This window comes from Elephas maximus, chromosome 5 (assembly GCF_024166365.1).
Source record: "Elephas maximus indicus isolate mEleMax1 chromosome 5, mEleMax1 primary haplotype, whole genome shotgun sequence".
In the NCBI taxonomy this organism is placed as follows: Eukaryota; Metazoa; Chordata; class Mammalia; order Proboscidea; family Elephantidae; genus Elephas; species Elephas maximus.
The window spans coordinates 24,725,258-24,742,447 of NC_064823.1; the positions used below are offsets into that span (position 1 = coordinate 24,725,258).

Here is a 17,190-nt window from a genome sequence, read left to right on the forward strand (position 1 = left end):
CAGCTCATAGCGACCTGTCATAGATACCCCTTATTAGTTAAGAAAAAAAAAAAAAGTTAAGGAAGTTACCTTCTATTCCTAATCTGATGAAGATTTCTTAGCAGAAATGGATGTTAAATTTTGTTGAATGCCTTTTTTTTTTGCATCTATTGAGATAACCATATACTTTTTTTTTTTTAATGTAGGTTAATATGATGAATTACTTTGATTGATTTTCAAATGTTGAATGAGCCTTGCATTCCTAGGATGAACTCCACTTGGGTGTTATATATTCTCCTTCTTAGATATTGCTGGATTCAGTTTCTTAATATTTTGTTGAGGATTTTTGCATCTATGTTCAAGAGGAATATGAGACTCTAGTGTTTGTTTCTTGTAATGTCCTTGGTTTTTGGTATTAGGGTAACGCTGGCTGCTTCTTCTGTCTTCTGGAAAAGATTGGGTAGAATTGATATTATTTCTTCCCCAAATGTTTGATAGAATTTTCTAGTAAAAACACCTAGGCCTAAAGTTTTTTTTTAAAATATATTTAAAAAAAAAACTTAATTTCTTTTATAGATACAAGACTAGGTTGTCTGTTTTTTCTTAAGTGAATTTTGGTTGTTTGCATCTTTGAAGGAATTGTCCTTTTCATCTAGGTTTTGTCTCATTTATCGGTGTTGTCTAATTTATGGGTATATGTGTATATATATATATGTACATGTGTATATATTTTTAGTATCCCCTTACCGTCTTTGTGTGGGATCGGTAGCCATGTAATCTTCTCTTTTATTCCTAATATTGATAGTTTATGTCTTCTGTGCTTCTTCTTGTTCATCCTGGCTAGAGGCTTATCAATTTCATTGATCTTTTAAAAGAACTAGCTTTTGGTTTCTTTGATTTTTCTGTTATTTTTCTCTTTCAGTTTCATTGATTTCTTCTGTAATCTCTATTATGTTCTTCCCCTTCTTGTTTTGGCTGTAATTTGCTACTCTTTCTCTTCAATCTCTTCAGTTTGAAGCTTAGGTTATTGATTTTAGATATCTTCTGAAATACTGTAAATTTCTAAGCACTGCCTTAGCTGTATCCTGCATATTTTTGTGCATTGTATGTCCATTTTTCATTTAGTTAAAAAAAATCTTTTTTAATTTCCCTTGGAACTTCCCCTTTGACCCATGGGTTTTTAGAAGTGTGTTGTTTAATTTCCAAATATTTGTGGATTTTTTCCAGATATTTCTGTTACTGATTTCTAGTTTTATTCTGTTGTGCTTTGAGAACATGCTGACATACTATGTATGATTTCTATTCTTCTAGGTTTGTTAAGGGTTTTTTTTTTTTTAATATTCTGTTTTCTCCTAATGGCCCAGAATATAGTGTATTTTGGTAAATATTCCACGTGCACATGAGAACAATCTGTGTTCTGTCCTTGTTTGGTGGAGTGGTCTATAAATACTAACTAGATCAACTAGGTTTATAGCGTTGTTTAGGTCATCTCTGTTCTTGCTGATTTTCTGCTTGCTTGTTGTATGAGGTATTGAGAGAAGCATCTTAATGTCTTCAGTTATAATTGTGGGTATGTCTGTTTCTCTTTTCATATGTTAGTTTTGCCCCATGTATTTGGAAGTTCTTTTGTTGGGTACATGCAACAAAATGGGTACATTGGAAAATTGGCCACTTTATTTCATGTCTCTCCTTATCTTGGTAATTATTCCTTATTCTGAAGTCTGCTTTTTTCCTGAAATTAATATAGCTACTCTAGCTTTCTTTTGGTTACTGTTTTCATAGTATACTTTTCTCTGTCCTTACTTTCAATCTATCTGTCTTTAAAGTGGATTTATTATAAAGCAGTATATAGTTTAATCATTTTTTTAAAAAATCCAGTCTGACACTCTGTTTTTTCACTGGTATTTTCAGACCATTAACATTTAAAGTATTATTAATATAAAAAAAAAAACTTATATAGGAAGTTAAAAATCACCAGTCTTGCTGTTTTTCTTTTTTCCACCTCTCTGGGTTTTTCTGTATGTTGTTTTGTGATTCTATTTTGTGTCCTCTATTGACTTTTTTTTTTTTTATTGACTTAATATTTATCTTTTTTATAAAATGTTTCAGTGATTGCCCTAGGTTTTACAATGTATCTTTTAAAATAATTTGAGTCTACATTCAAATAATAATATACCGCTTAATGTGTAGTAATCTTTTCACAGTATATTCCCAATTCCTCCCTGATATGCTATAAACAAAGTACTACAATTTTTTTGTTTGTTCTCATTTTTATACCTCGTCCTCTCTGGAGCCTTATTTCTCCACGGTTGCCAAAGATTCATCCATCCTCCTGCTATAAACCCCTCCCATGACTTCTCATCTCACCTGGGAATATAAGTCAGTATCTTCACAATGGTTTAGGAGTCCCTGCGTGATCTCCCCCTTCCTTCTTCATTTCTTACAACTTCCCTTTTGATCATCCTGCTGTAGCCAGAGTGACCTTTTTGTTATTAAACGTGACAGGTTGGCTCCTACCTCACAAATTTAATCCCCTCAGCCTGGGAAGATGGCCCCAAATATCCCCTTGGTTTATTCTTTCACTCTTTTAGAACATTCTCCGCTCAAATGTCACTTTACAGCAGAAGCTTTCCTATCTAAAATGGTACACATATATGCGCCTACACACAAGGACACCACTCTTTATATCCTGTTCCTGCTTTATTTTTTCTTTATGAGCCTTCTTGCCATCTGACTATATTTATTGTCTGTCTAGTCCATGCAAGTCTTTATCTGTTCTGTTTACTTTTCTTTCCCGTGAAAGAGAAATCGAGGGGAAAAGCCAGAACATAATCAACACACATTTATTCCACAATGTTAAACATCGATTGAATACCTACACAGAGTCAGTCACCAGGCGGGAAACTGCGGTCACAAGAGTTGTTAAGATTCAGCCCCGATCCTTGAGTTTATAGTAAAAAATAAATACTATGGTTGTAAAATAGCCAGCCTTATAAATGGAATCAAAACGTTTATCAGTTCATTTATTTATTTTCCTAGCTTATCAAATTTTTAGTGGCTCTTTCCATTTTGTTTCAACCACAGTGAACATGTTAAGTTTAGCATGTGAAGTCTGGAAAGATGATGCAGTATGATGTTTTTGGTCCTCGTTTTTCTAATTTGATTAAAATTTTACACAGCCACAGCTTGATATATTTTAGATGAGATATAGTCTCATCAGGCACTGGGATAATCTACATAATTTACCCAACAATTCTCAAAGAATTCTAATGTAAAAGAAAAAAAAGTTAAATATTTAAGGTGTTTCAGTGTAAACAATTTTATATTTTAAGACTACCCTGCATGTTGCTATGTATTGCTTTTAATAAACTGTCTCAGCTTTGATACCATATAAATATTGCTATTAAATGATTCATTGCCTAGTGGATACAGGCTTTCAGTACTCTTCCCATGTATTTCTGATATATTGATATGAATTTAAACATCAAATGGCCCAAACTGTAAGGCTTACAGGGCATTTTGGCAACTGCTGAACTATAATATTCTTATCCTTCATACTTGAAGACTGTCCCACATTATTTGGCAAGGAAAACTATGGGAAATCGTATGTAAAAGTTTATTCCCCATCTCAGTACATACATACCATCATTAGCCTAATTTCTCAAGCCAAAAACCTAGGCCAAGTGTAAGGTTGTGAACAAGGACACAGTGGCGGGGTTAGGGGTTGAATTCCAGCCTACACTCTGCTAGTCAGTTCTTGGCATGGGGCTTCTTTCTTCTGATTTCTAATATAATTAATACAGTTTCTCTGGCCATGGCCAGGAATTATCCATGACTCTTGTTTTTTCCAACCCCCGTTGCATGAGCTATTTCTTTTAGCTGTCTCCACAACACTGGCTGAATGAATGAGTTCATTTCTCACCACTTCCACTTCTACCACCCTAGTCCAAGCAACCAGTATCTCTTGCTGGGACTTCTGCAGTAGCCTACTAACAGGTCTTCCTGCTTCTCAGTCATGTCCCCCAACCCATCGGTGAACCATTTTCCATACTTCTTTCAGAAGAATCTTTCAAACATAAAAATGTCTTAGTTCCCTACTACTGATCTATCAGAAATATCACAAGTGGGCAGTTTTAAAGAACAGAAATTTATTTTCTCATAGTTTTGGAGGCTAAAAGTTCAAATCAGTGTATTGGCCTTAGTTCCCTCCTTGTTTGCAGTGTTGGGCATTCCTCGGCTTGTAGACAGTCCTCACATCTGTCACTGCCACCAGCACTGCACTTGTTTTCTCATAGCTTTGTCAAACAGAACCACAGAAATTTTGAAGTTAGATTTTATTTTTATATTTCTGTAATGTTTTATTTGCTGACCTTTTTGAAACATGCCAAAATTCATATTGATAGTGGAACTTTTCATACTAAAGTGTTGCTCAACATGACAAATTTCTAACAAAAAAAAGTAATGTAGTTCCTTCATTTCACTCTTGGGGAATCAACATGTAGAAATTACATTAGGTGGTAAAATTCAGGTTACAAATATAAATATCAAACAGTATCATACTCTGGTTTACTGGAAAACAATTGTGAGTCATACTTAACACCAACAGAAAAAATGGGGAGAGGTGTCAGAGGTATGCAAAGATTTAACAATTCAGGTAATCCTTAGGCCTTCTGAAAAACTATAGATAGGAAATATGTTGTAAATATTTCTGTAATATGTTGATCTTAGTCCATTAGACATCATCACTTATTTTATCTATTCAAAGTAACTGCAGTTGTTTTTGATCACTGAAAAATAGAATCAGAGCAAGTCACAACTCAACAAGTGATTGCAATACAATTCCCTTCCATTCAAAAATATAGTTTAAATCTGGAAAGTTTAAGGTAAAGCATACTTGTCATTCAGAATTACTTTTACATATAATTGACATTATACTACTATACCTAGAGATACTACGTGCATAGTTAATTCCAGTGACCGTATTTGATATTTGTTAGTTATCAGTAACACAAATTTTTATGCTCCAAAAGAAATATCAATCCAGCAAAATGTTTTAATTTTCAAGACAGATTTAAGGAATAACTGGCTTCTCCTTATACCTCATTTTCAAATTATCGATACAGATTTACCAGAGAAATAATTATGTATTTTACCCAACATAAAATAATCTGGGAAAGGTTTCTTAGATGCTTATCTTGCTCAATTTCTAAAAATAAATTAAGGCTCTGTAGCTCTGTAAAGTAAACGTTAAAAAACAAAATACAAAAAATATCTCTCAGATATTGATCAGATCTTGGAATAGCCCACTCAGTTACACAAAGTATTTTCTGTCCCAAATTCAAAAAATATTTACTTCCTAAAACATGAGTCTTCATTTTAAATCAGTCAGTATGTTCCCATGGCAACACTGCAGGATTCTTTGGCTACCATAAGTCACATTAGTTGCCTGTGGAACTTGTCAGTCTTTTTTTTAATCTTGAGCTTGATCTGTTCTATATACCAAACAAACAAAATGATTTACTTTAACACACAGACTCCCATCAGTATGCCTGTATTTGAGAACCACAGGTGCCTTCATAGGGTCAGCGAGGTAGAGCTGCTCAGCTGTGGGGCTGAACTTCTCCCAGGTCTGGAACTGCCGCATCCTGACCCAGGATGGAAAGGGAAAGTGAGGCAAGCCCACAGGACTGGAGGCTGCAGGCAGGCACTACGCAGTCAGCCCACCTAGCTACCTACCCTGCCTTGTCTGCCAGCCGTACGAATTTATTTCAAATTGTTATTTTCATTTTATAGCATTATCACAGTCAGTACCAGAAATATAGCAAATTTATACTTAGGCCCTTTTAAAAGTCTTATATGTAATAATTACATCTAATACTGAAAGCCACTGGAAATTTTTATTAATCAGAACTTACTGGCATACTGTTTCTTTAAAGCAGAGAATGCCTAAAGTGGAACTCAAATAGGAACCTAAAATCTCTTATTTTTAGTTACTTTGTTTTATGAAGTAACTTTCCAGAAGTAGTATCTTAGACACTAGAAGGTTTAGAATTTTCTTCTCTGGTAAGCTTGACTAACAGGAAGAATGTACCTACAGCACCCAACCTGTCAGAGGGACAAAGAGATCAGGCAGATGATAGACAAGATGGTCTAGTAGAAAGAATACCAAATTAGGAGTCTAGGCACTAGGGTTTTAGTTTTAGTTGTTTTAAGTTGCTGTGTGACTTTGGACTTTAAACAGCAATTTTTAACTGCCGCCAACACTTCCTGGGTGCATACCCTTGGAAGTATCTTGGCACTTTTGGATCCCAGTTACCTGTTTATTTAAATGCAGGGGTCTGCACCATAGGCTTTCTTGAGGCATTTTCTAGCTCTAGGTTCTTCAGTTTTTCTGTTTGTTTAAACTTTAAACTGACTGTGCTGACTTGGCTAGATACCGAACCTAAATTGTTACTAACGATATTGTAGCTACCTTTGAATACTATTTTACATTTTAAATTATTTTTATTATACATTTCACATTTTTATTATACAAAAAAACCCAAACCCACTGCCGTCAAGTATGTATAATAAAAATATCATCTTATTATATATATTTTTATTATACATTTCATATACTTACATGTCAGCAATGTAGTAAGACAATAAAAACAAACAGCTGTATACTCACCACTAGGTTCAAAAATAGAATACCTAATACTTTGGAAGCTTTTGGTGTACCTCACTCCCTTACTACATCCTCCATAGGCAGTTATTTCTATATAATTATTACTCCTTTTCCATGAAGGCATTCGGTAACTGGTGGGCATCTATTAATTATGAAATAAAGCTATCAAAGGGTAAATGACTCAAACAATTACAGACTGAAGCCAATTATTTTGACTTTTTATTACAATACTTAGAAACAATATTTTAGTGGTGTGCATTCGTATCACAATTACTCAAACTATATACAAATAAGTATTTATACAGGTCTACACTGAAAAAAAGAAAAGCAATTAATGACCAAAAAAAAAAAATCACATTATCAACAAGATTTTTTTCTAAAAGTTATGGCCAGTAACAAAGAAAATTCACAGTTGTTATTCTGCAAATATTTTAAAGATGCAGGAATCATATTGCACATAATAAAATTACAAACCTTAATGAGATTTATAGACTTTATTCTTTCATAAAATTTACATTATCATGCAATACTTCACTGTATACAGAATGGTGGAACTAGAATAAACAGATTAACTTACAAACTTTTAACATAATGGCCACAAAATTAGAATTATTTTAAAGTTATATTTAAAATAATTATATTAAAAAAAAACTCCAGTGTAATAAACGGACACAATCATAAATTGTTCACAGCTCAAGTTATTTTTTAGTGTTCTTCTTTGTCTTTTCCTTTCTTTTCCTTTTCGTCCTGTAGTGCAGTGCCAAGCTTTTTTATAAGAACTGACAGAACCTTGTCCAGTGGGTCCATGACTCCTCTCTGAAGCCATTTAGGAATAGTAGTCCTGGCATGATGAAAGCCCAATTTTTGAAGAATATAATCAACGCCTACGGGATCAATCTTTCTTCCAGTCCAAGAAATTAATCTAAAATAATTGTAAATAGTGATAATTATTAAGGAGTATAATGAATGCACTACAAAATCCTGAAATAGGTTCAAGAACATCATTAAGCCTCTAAAATATGGTCACAGACAAAAAATATTTTCAGGAGCTACATTTGAATGATCTATAATTACTGAATTCACTATAATACTAATAGAAGCATTTAAAAAATAAGATATATATGAATGTAAGTATCCTTAAAAGCCTACAACAAAGATAGAACTTAAAGAATTTTATTCTGATTTATTTCAGGCTTGTTAATTTACATGATCATCTTAAACATTTAAAAGGACATCTAGTTAATTCTAAAAGATTTCACTAGTATGTAGCATAATAGGAAAAAAAGGCTAAAATTTACTGAATGTTTATGTGCTAAACAGATTTGAAGGGGGAATGATTCTCCCTATTCCTGATATTTCCTTCCATATGGAAGAAGACCCATTAATGAAATGCTGCTGGCCTTTCTCTGTCCCCAAATTTTCATTGGCAAGGGCTAAGGAAGAACTGAATAGTATAATTCAGGACTCTCCTCTCTGGCTTCCCTTGCAAACCACTCGTTTGGGTCTGTTTCTCCATGGCACAGGTTTTTCAGGGGCAGGCCCCTAACCAGCTCAGCCAGAAAGTGTTCAGTGCTAGGTGAGTACACAAGGCTGCTGTGTTGAACAACTCCAGGGCCCCTCTTAGTTTTGCAACACTGAGGTCCTGTAGGTAAATCCAAACCTGGGCTTTATAGTAGAAAGTCATAGTTGCTAGATATTGAAACCACATTCTCTGTGTGAGCTTTATCAATATTAAAGCTCTTATTTTCAGTTCCATCTGCCTCTCTCCCATATCTCAATTGATCCTGAACTTGGTGGGGGAAAAGAAAGGTATTAGGCATTAATCCCATAAAAGTCCAATAATTATAAGCATTTTACACAGTCAACACATTTAACCAGTGTAACAACCTAACAATTTTTTTTTAATCATTTTATTTATTTGTACTTTAGATGAAGGTTTACAGAACGAACTAGTTTCCCATTAAACAGTTAGTGCACACACTGTTTTATGACATTGGTTAATAACTCCACGACATGTCAACAGTCTCCCTTCTTGACCTTGGGTTCCCTGTTACCAGCCTTCTTGTCCCCACCGCCTGCATTCTGGTCCTTGCCCCTGGGCTGGTGTGCCCCTTTAGTCTCGTTTGATTTTATGGGCCTGTCCAGTCTTTGGCTGAAGGGTGAACCTCAGGAGTGACTTCATTACTGAGCAGAAAGGGTGTCCGGGGGCCATACTCTCACTATTTCTCCAGTCTCTGCCAGGTCAGCAAGTCTGGTCTTTTTTTTTGAGTTAGAATTTTGTTCTACATTTTTCTCCAGCTCTGTCTGGGACCTTCTATTGTGATCCCTGACAAAGCAGTCAGTGGTGGTAGCCGGGCACAATCTAGTTGTACTAGACTCAGTCTGGTGGAGGTCATGGTAGATGTGGTCCATTAGTCCTTTGGACTAATCTTTCCCTTGTATGTTTAGTTTCTTCATTCTGCTTTGTTCCTGAAGGGGTGAGACCAGTGGCGTATCCTAGATGGCTGCTCACAGGCTTTTAAGACTCCACACGCTACTCACCAAAGTAGAATGTGGAACGTTTTGTTTTTAACTGTGTTCTGCCATTTGAGCTAGATGTTCTCTGAGACCATGGCCCCCACAGCCCTTGGCCCAGCAATTCCAATATTATTTGATTAACAAAAAAGAAGAGAAGAAAAGAAACAAAAAAATAGGGAGGCTATATGTGTTAATCACAAATAAGGACAGACAATGCAAGTACCACTAGTTACAGCAATTAAAAATATAATTGGAAAATATTTTTGAAGTCATATAAAAACAGACTGATGTAACTGGGATCCCAGTTGTAGGAGACCATGACTCAGTAAAGACATCTGAATCTGATGGCATTAAACTGGACATTTAAGGCTTGGTTTTATGTTGTTTACTATGCAGACAGAAGGACATTGTGACACTATAGGTTTTATTACATTGTCATGACATGTATCTTATGAGAAATTGTAACATTTCCTTAATGATGATGAATGACTTCTACTGCATCTTCCCAAACTAAGTAACAAAAGTCTACTGTAGTTACCTCAAACAGTGAAAACAGCATCCTGGTGAGAAGGTGAAAAATAACAACAACAACAACTATGGAAGGGGATTATTTCCATATTTAGTGATTAACTGACAGAATGTAACACAGTGAAGCTATTCATTTGCCTCACCTAGAAGCACTTACAAAAGCAGGAAAAAAGAAGCAGGAAATAGCAGATAAGTGTCTAAACTCTATAAAGATATTTTTTTGGTAAACCATATTTAATCTGCTACATTTTTCATATTTTTTTGTCATAGTAATCCCATAGGATATGAGGTAAAATATATATCTGCCCACTCCTTACCTAAGAGTGGGTTCTAGATGCCACGTGTTACACATGAAATCTCTCCAGTCCACAGTAGTGTAAGTGATGCTGTCTTCTCTGTCTTTGTCAGAGGAATTATCATCATGTATAATAATTGGACTTTTCTGTCCTGGTCGAGCAGATAAAATCCGAGGTGGAAAAATGGCTGTAATGAAAATGATAAATTAGTATTACAAATATAAATATTACAAATATATATTTTATAAATTTATTTTCAATCACCATAGAACAACATAATTGGTTCCATCTTTCATTTTATTTATGACCTGGAAAAAGCTTCATTTAATTATATTTCCTAAAAAGTAATATTTTAAAATAAGCCATAAGTTAGTACAAATTATTTTTTTCTTGGAGAAAAACAATGTCAAAGCTATTTTATTCTCTTTCAACAATTAGAAATAACATTTATTTTTGGACAGTCACATGTTTTACATATATTTATGCACTTAAAACTAAGTTTTCAAACAAATTGGACATAAAATAATAGACTAATTAGGTAATATGATTTACATTATGGACCCCTGGTGGCGCAACAGTTAAGTGATAGGCTGCTAACTGAAACACTGGCAGTTTGAACCCACCAGCCACTCTGTGGGGGTGAAAAACACGGCAATCTGCTCCCATAAAGGTTTTAAAAAATCAAACCAAACCCACTGTGATCTGACTCTTAGCAACCCTACAGAACACAGCAGAACTGCCCCATAGGGTTTTCAGAGCTATAAATCTTTATGGAAGCAGACTGCCATATCCTTCTCCTATGGAGCAGCTGGCGGGTTTCAACTGCTGATCTTTTTAGCACCTAACTACTGCTTACAAAACCCTATGGTGCCGTTTTATTCTGTCCTATAGGGTCGCTAAGAGTTGGAATCGACTCAGTGGCAAACAACAACAGCTCTGATTATAACTTAATTGGGAATTAGCACTAGGGATAATAAATTGATTGTGAATTAGCCTAGAAATGAAGCTGTGGCACCAGATTACATAAGGACACAGATGCCTTCAGCTACTGCCTGCTCACTCGGTGGTTACTATGCTGCACTTTATCTTAATGTTCTAAAAAATAGTTGATTCTAGTCTTCTGTGCTGGATAGAATTTTCTCAGGGATGTGTATGCTTATTTTGGACCGATACAATTGCTTTAGTTAGTAGTAACAAAATATAATTATTGAACTATATAACTGAAACCCCACAGGTACTAATACATCTTTACTGTAAATCTGGGGAAAAAAGTCCCACTCTTCATATTGGAATAATTTTTTTTACAGCCATTTATATTTAAAAAGAGAGATTCCTGACAGAAGTCCCTGGGTGGTGCAAACAGTTAACAGCCTCGGCTGCTGGCCAAAGGCAGGAAGTTGGCATCCACTCAGGTACCTCAGAAGAAAGGCCTGGCGATCTACTTCTAGGGGAAAAAAAAGCACCGAAAGCCCTACGGAGCACGTACTCTGACATAAATGGTGTCCCCATGAGTTAGAACTGACTCAATGGCAGCTGATTTACAGATCAGAAAGACCAACACAATATTTCATAAAATAGCAAAGGTTTCACATAATATCTGAAGTTGAGAAAATTTGGCAGCCTTTTTCAAATCGAGGAAGACTAGAGAAGAATTTACAGGTTTACTTAGAATCTGTTTTTCTCCACATTAAGTTTAGATATTAAGGCAGAGGGAAAAACAAAAGGATTACCAGGAACTGGTATATGTTGCTGCTATGTGTAAAGACTGGACCTACAAAAACCTGCCTATTATATGGTTTCAGTAATTTTACTTAAAATTTCAACTAAGGTCTGCTAGGTTTCTCCCAGCCATCATTATTGATTTTACTTTACCACTAAATTTTCAGCACATCCAGACTGAATAGTAACAGAAGAGCAATTCAGTCTGCTCTGCCACCTCTCTTAACATGGTCTTTTGATAATCTTTCTAATTTCTTCACTCAAGAAACATTTTCAAGAGGCTATTTTGAAATACCTCCCAAGACAAATTTTATGTATTTTTTCTTCATTAAATGCCATGATGATTGGTGCAATCGTTAAGAGCTCAGCTGCTAACCAGAACCTTCAGGGTTGCTATGAATTAGAAACCTCCTGAAAGCAATGGTTTGGGTTTTTTTTGGGGGGGGGGGGGGGTTTGTTTTTGGTATTAACAAATTCCATTTATTCTAAGCAATTTTTAAAAGATCATATCTGTATACTCATATGAGGTGTGCAATAAATATTTATTGAATAGATAAATGGTCATATACTTTGGAGAACATTCCATATTACTACACTTCAAACTTCCTCATTCTTTTAAACAGTACAGAATATTCTGTTCAGTAGACACACCACAGCATATATATAGTCAACCAATTCCACATATACATTAGGATCACATGTTTTTAAAGGGCAGACATTTAAGTTTTCAATGACTAAATCAATCTCAGGTAACTCATAAAAACAAAACATCAGCACTGAGGTCTAAATAAAGTATTTTAAAAAACAAAATGTCCTGCATTCCAAACAGATTAATCTTCTTCAATTCAGTATCCCATTTCACTTAGGTATATAACTCATGCCACTTTACCATGTAGTTGTTTGTTATTTCTTTTTTCATCTAGATTTGTAGTATTTCCCCAAAGAGATTTTCTTTTCTTTTTCTACTTGGTTAGAATCTCCTTCAAGGCCTAACTGAAAATGTACATAAGATAATGTTTATGGAAACACTTTGTAAAGAATAAGACACCATTCAGTGTAAGGAATAGTTAGGAAAAAAGTGAAGTGTGCCTAGCAGATACTCAGTAAGTCTGTTACATAGTCTTACTAAAAATATGCTATCTAGTTTTACAACTCATAGAGGAAGGAGACACATTCCATCCATTTTATCCCTAGACCATAAAAATTCATCTAAATGGCATAGACAGCTGCCTTTCCTGTAGCTTGGTGGGGTGGAGGGGAGGAAGGGGGGGAGAATATGCTACTCACCTTTTTCTTTTTCTTTTAGATAAGCTGACACTAAATCATGAAGAAACATGATGAGCTCTGCATCCATAGTCACACAAATGTGGTCCGTAAACTCTGTCACCACACTACATTCTACCTTTGGCTTCAGGTTGGTGTCTGCAATGGTAAAGTTCTTGTATAGTAAAAGATTTAATAACATCAGTTCCTTCCTCTTCCTGCTAAAGGGATTTAGATGGGTCTATGCATCCTCTTCACAAGAAGTCTAGAGAAATGAGTCATTTCTGTATGTGATTACAGAATGGTGGTGATAACTTATTAAGCACATTCCCAGTATATGCTATTTATTCTCATAACAGTCCTATGAATGACGTCCTATTATTATTTCCCATTTTACTTAGGACAAAGAGGCACAAATGGGTTAAATAATTCGCTGGCGGTCACAGCTGGTAAGAAAAACAATCACTTTGAGCCATAAATCAATATCATTACATCATATTAATATTACAAAAATCATTTGTGGGAAAACAGGAGTAGTTTGAACTTCTGTTAGAATTTTCTTAGTAACTATTTATAGACACTAAAGATTATTTTTCCACATACCTTGTAGTGAAGGTTCCTGTGGTTCTTGAACATGAATGGATTTAAAGTCAAGCTGCATCCTTGGTAACGCAAAGATGGTCTCAGTTTCATGATTGTAGCTAGAACCTCCTCTGAATCCACTTAACAAACTAGAATTTTTCACAGTGGTGCTACTTTCAGTGTTATTAGCGTCGACATTACGAAGTTGGTTTAGCTCTACACACATAACAATAAAGACAACAAGAATTAAACCAGTAGGCATTGATTATCAGGTAACTTTCAAGGTACTATGATACACAAAACCTTTTCATTGGAAAAGTCACATTTTTTTTTTTTTTTAAAGAGAATAATATATACATCACTATTCTCAAGAGTAAAGCTTTGTATATGATTTTGGATCAATCCATTACATTTTTTGGTTTCTCCAACTTAAAAATAAGTATTATTTTAAACTGAATTCATGTCTAAATTTAAGAGTTAAAATTAAATCCAAAGTTCTCAATAGAGTGAACCCTCCGTTCTTACAGAATTTGGGATTAAATGTGACCCTGACTTTGAAATCAGTAAGAAGTCCTGATTTTCCCCTAATATAAGTGCTGTGGTTAGACTACAGCTTTCTGACAAATATTAGCATTTTTCTAGGTACAGGAACTACAGTTCGATATGCTATAGCCCTTCCAGAGCATCCTACAGAAAGAATCTACTCCTCCAAATCCCTAATTAGAAGAATAGTCAATATGGGCATAATCTTCTAATTTACTTTCTTATCTGCCTTTATTCTCAGAACATTAAAAAAAGTCTATTTAATCCCTGGGATCTTCTGTTCCATGGTAACTATTTTTCATGGGGCCTAAATCATCATCTTTTCCATTTTAACTAAAATATTCAAGTTTTAACATGTCTCAATTCAGTCAGCTTTCCAGTACGGGTGAGATGATTGGTAAAAGCAATACTGTAAACTATAAGAAAACAGTGCTAAAATAAGAGTTCCCATGACCATATTACTGTAAGATTGGTGAATCTAATCAAGTGAAAAACCTCATCAAAAGCACTCTCCTATTAGACTTAACAGGAATAATATGAGTTTCATTCTGTTCTAGTCATTCCAAACGTTAAATTTGTGGCATTCTACTATTCAGTTAATAATGTTTCCAAACCTCCAATTTTTGCCTTACAAAAATATTTTTCCAGTTATAATAAACTTATTTAAAATAAGTTTTATTTTGTATGTTTTAAATTACATCTAATATAATTTGAGAGTCTATGAGATGTTAAATGCCCTGGTGGCACAGTGGTTAAGTGCTTGGCTACTAAGTGAAAGGTCGGCGATTCAAACCCACCAGCCACTCTGTGGGAGAAAGATGCTGCAGTCTGCTTCCGTAAAGACTACAGACTAGAAAACCCTGTGGGGCAGCTCTACTCTGTCCTAGAGGTTCGCCATAAGTTGGAATTAACTCAGTGGCAATGGGTATAAGATGTTACACTACCAGGGTGCTGAATCATGTAGTAAACAATTAGTATTCGTGTCAGAGGAGTAAAGTAAAACTTTTTAATTAAGAAAATGAAAACTACCTCCACTTAAATTTTAAATACAGTCAACAGAACCCAAAATAGAAAAGACAAAATAATTCTCTCCAGAGAATTAAATTTTAACCTTCATTCCTTGTGGCTGTAACATAATTGAACCATTCTTTCACACTTGCTACTCCATGGGGTGGATTTTCATGGCGACGTCTTGTTATCTTAGTTATTGTTGCCATAGGACTTTCCAAAGCACCACATGGTTTGGTAACCATGGTATTATGACCCAGATGAAAATCCAGTGTTTGTACAATATATGTAGAATGATCACTGGAACCTGATGAAAAACAAATGTTTTTTAAAGTAACAAACAATATATAGGTACAAAAAAAAGTAGTTGTGGCCCCAGCGCAATAAATTCAGCTGTGTCTACACACATAGGGAATGTCGTAAGACTTGAGGACTAAATAAGAAAGAAAAAAAGTCGCAAATAATTTTTTCCTCTTACTTATAATTGGTTTTATCCCCAGTTAGATGAAGAGCAGAAATCATTTCTTTATTCATTATTAAGAAACCTTCGAGTAGGCAATTATAGCTAAAAGGCTCTGGACTGATCACTGCAAATTGAGGTATAAAGCACAGCCTTGGCCATAAAGTTTTTTTTACAACATAGTCTTGACTGGCAAATAATTCCGTGTCTTCTCTTCTAGTTTTAATAATATTTACAAAAATTATGACTACTGCCAGCCACAGCAGCAGAAACTTTAATTGACTGAACAACAGGAATTAAGATGACAAGTTCTGAAATGGATGCTTTAACATGTTCTAGACTCCGTAGGTATCAACTCATTGGCAGTAAACATCCTGACGTGTCAGGTAAATGATAAAAAATGGAGACAGACTTCAGAAATATTAAAAAAAAGAAAGGAAAATTACTTTGTCATTTATAATGATATCAGAAGACAGAAAAAAGTAAAAGCTAGAAATATGTCAGTTTACCATCTTCCCAGATTTTCTGAGCTTCGGTCCAAAAAGCAATATTTGGTTCTTCTAAATGAAAAAGGGCCCAGGATTTTGAGCGGAAATTTGGACCATGAAAACAAGCCAGTGTCATATGATTTCCATGTAAGCTCATTGATCCTCCAAACTGCATTCCATCTTCTGGTAATGGAATCTGAAATAAGGATATGTGGCGTCCTGATACCACCTTCAGTACTCCGGGCCAATGACGATGATGAGCTGCATCAAGCACTGCAAGAAAACCAACAAAATTTATCCTGAAGTGCCTCGTGAATATTTTGATGGAGGCAGTAGGAAAGCTACAGGTGGTTACTTTCTACAGCTGAACGTGACTTTAGTGTGGGATGAAAACAATTACCTAGCACCGGTTCAACATGAAGCAGTAGCTAGTGAAGAAACTGGGAAAAGATGCTACATGAGGATGGAAAGAGGTAAGGGAAGAATGTAGTAACTTGCTAATAATAATTACAACTAACACTTTGTAATGATTTCCAGAGTGCTTGATAGCAATTTATGTAATTTTAACAGTAACCTTGTAAAATAGGTATTTCATCTTGACTATTTTCAAGTGAAGAGACACAGAAGAACAGAGGGGTTAAGTGAATCAGTGACTGGAAGACCTAGAAATCAAATGCAGATTCCCTGATCTTAAGCCTACTGTTTTCTACTCTTCTATACCCTTGCCTGACTAGATCTGACACATTGAACACTAATGACCGAAGACCAGACGACTTGTGGAATGACATCAAGGACATCATACATGAAGAAAGCAAGAGGTCATTAAAAGACAGGAAAGAAAGAAGAAACCTAAATGGATGTCAGAAGAGACCTAAATGGATGTCAGAAGAGACTATGAAACTTGCTCTCGAACATCGAGTAGCTAAAGCAAATGGAAAAAATGATGAAGTAAAAGAGCTGAACAGAAGATTTCAAAGGCTGGCTCAAGAGGACAAAGTATTATGATGACATATGCGAAGACCTGGGGACAGAAAACCAAAAGAGAAGAAAATGCTCAGCATTTCTCAAGCTGAAAGAACTGAAGAAAAAATTCAAGCTTCGAGTTACAATACTGAAGGATTCTACAGGGAAAATATTAAA

The 17,190-nt window shown here is 35.0% G+C and overlaps 1 protein-coding gene and 1 pseudogene across 8 annotated transcripts in view; both read right to left on the reverse strand.

Moving 5' to 3' along the window:
- Window positions 1–4,927: 4,927 nt before the first annotated feature.
- Window positions 4,928–5,725, reverse strand: LOC126077528 (signal recognition particle 9 kDa protein-like; annotated as a pseudogene).
- A 1,305-nt stretch (window positions 5,726–7,030) lies between these two features.
- The window catches only part of BLTP1 (bridge-like lipid transfer protein family member 1), a 237,041-nt gene continuing 226,881 nt past the window's right edge, over window positions 7,031–17,190 (reverse strand). For 5 of the 8 annotated variants that reach the window (XM_049885390.1, XM_049885394.1, XM_049885395.1 and 2 more), the window contains 6 exons: window positions 16,072–16,323; window positions 15,206–15,409; window positions 13,573–13,767; window positions 12,994–13,128; window positions 10,009–10,174; window positions 7,032–7,568 (listed from right to left, as the gene is read on the reverse strand). In XM_049885390.1, the coding sequence (XP_049741347.1) occupies window positions 7,352–7,568; window positions 10,009–10,174; window positions 12,994–13,128; window positions 13,573–13,767; window positions 15,206–15,409; window positions 16,072–16,323 (1,169 nt within the window). In that variant the 3' untranslated portion in view covers window positions 7,032–7,351. Of the gene's footprint in view, window positions 7,569–10,008; window positions 10,175–12,993; window positions 13,129–13,572; window positions 13,768–15,205; window positions 15,410–16,071; window positions 16,324–17,190 lie in introns of all 8 variants that reach the window. The other 3 variants (XM_049885392.1, XM_049885393.1, XM_049885396.1) reach the window with 2 other exon arrangements.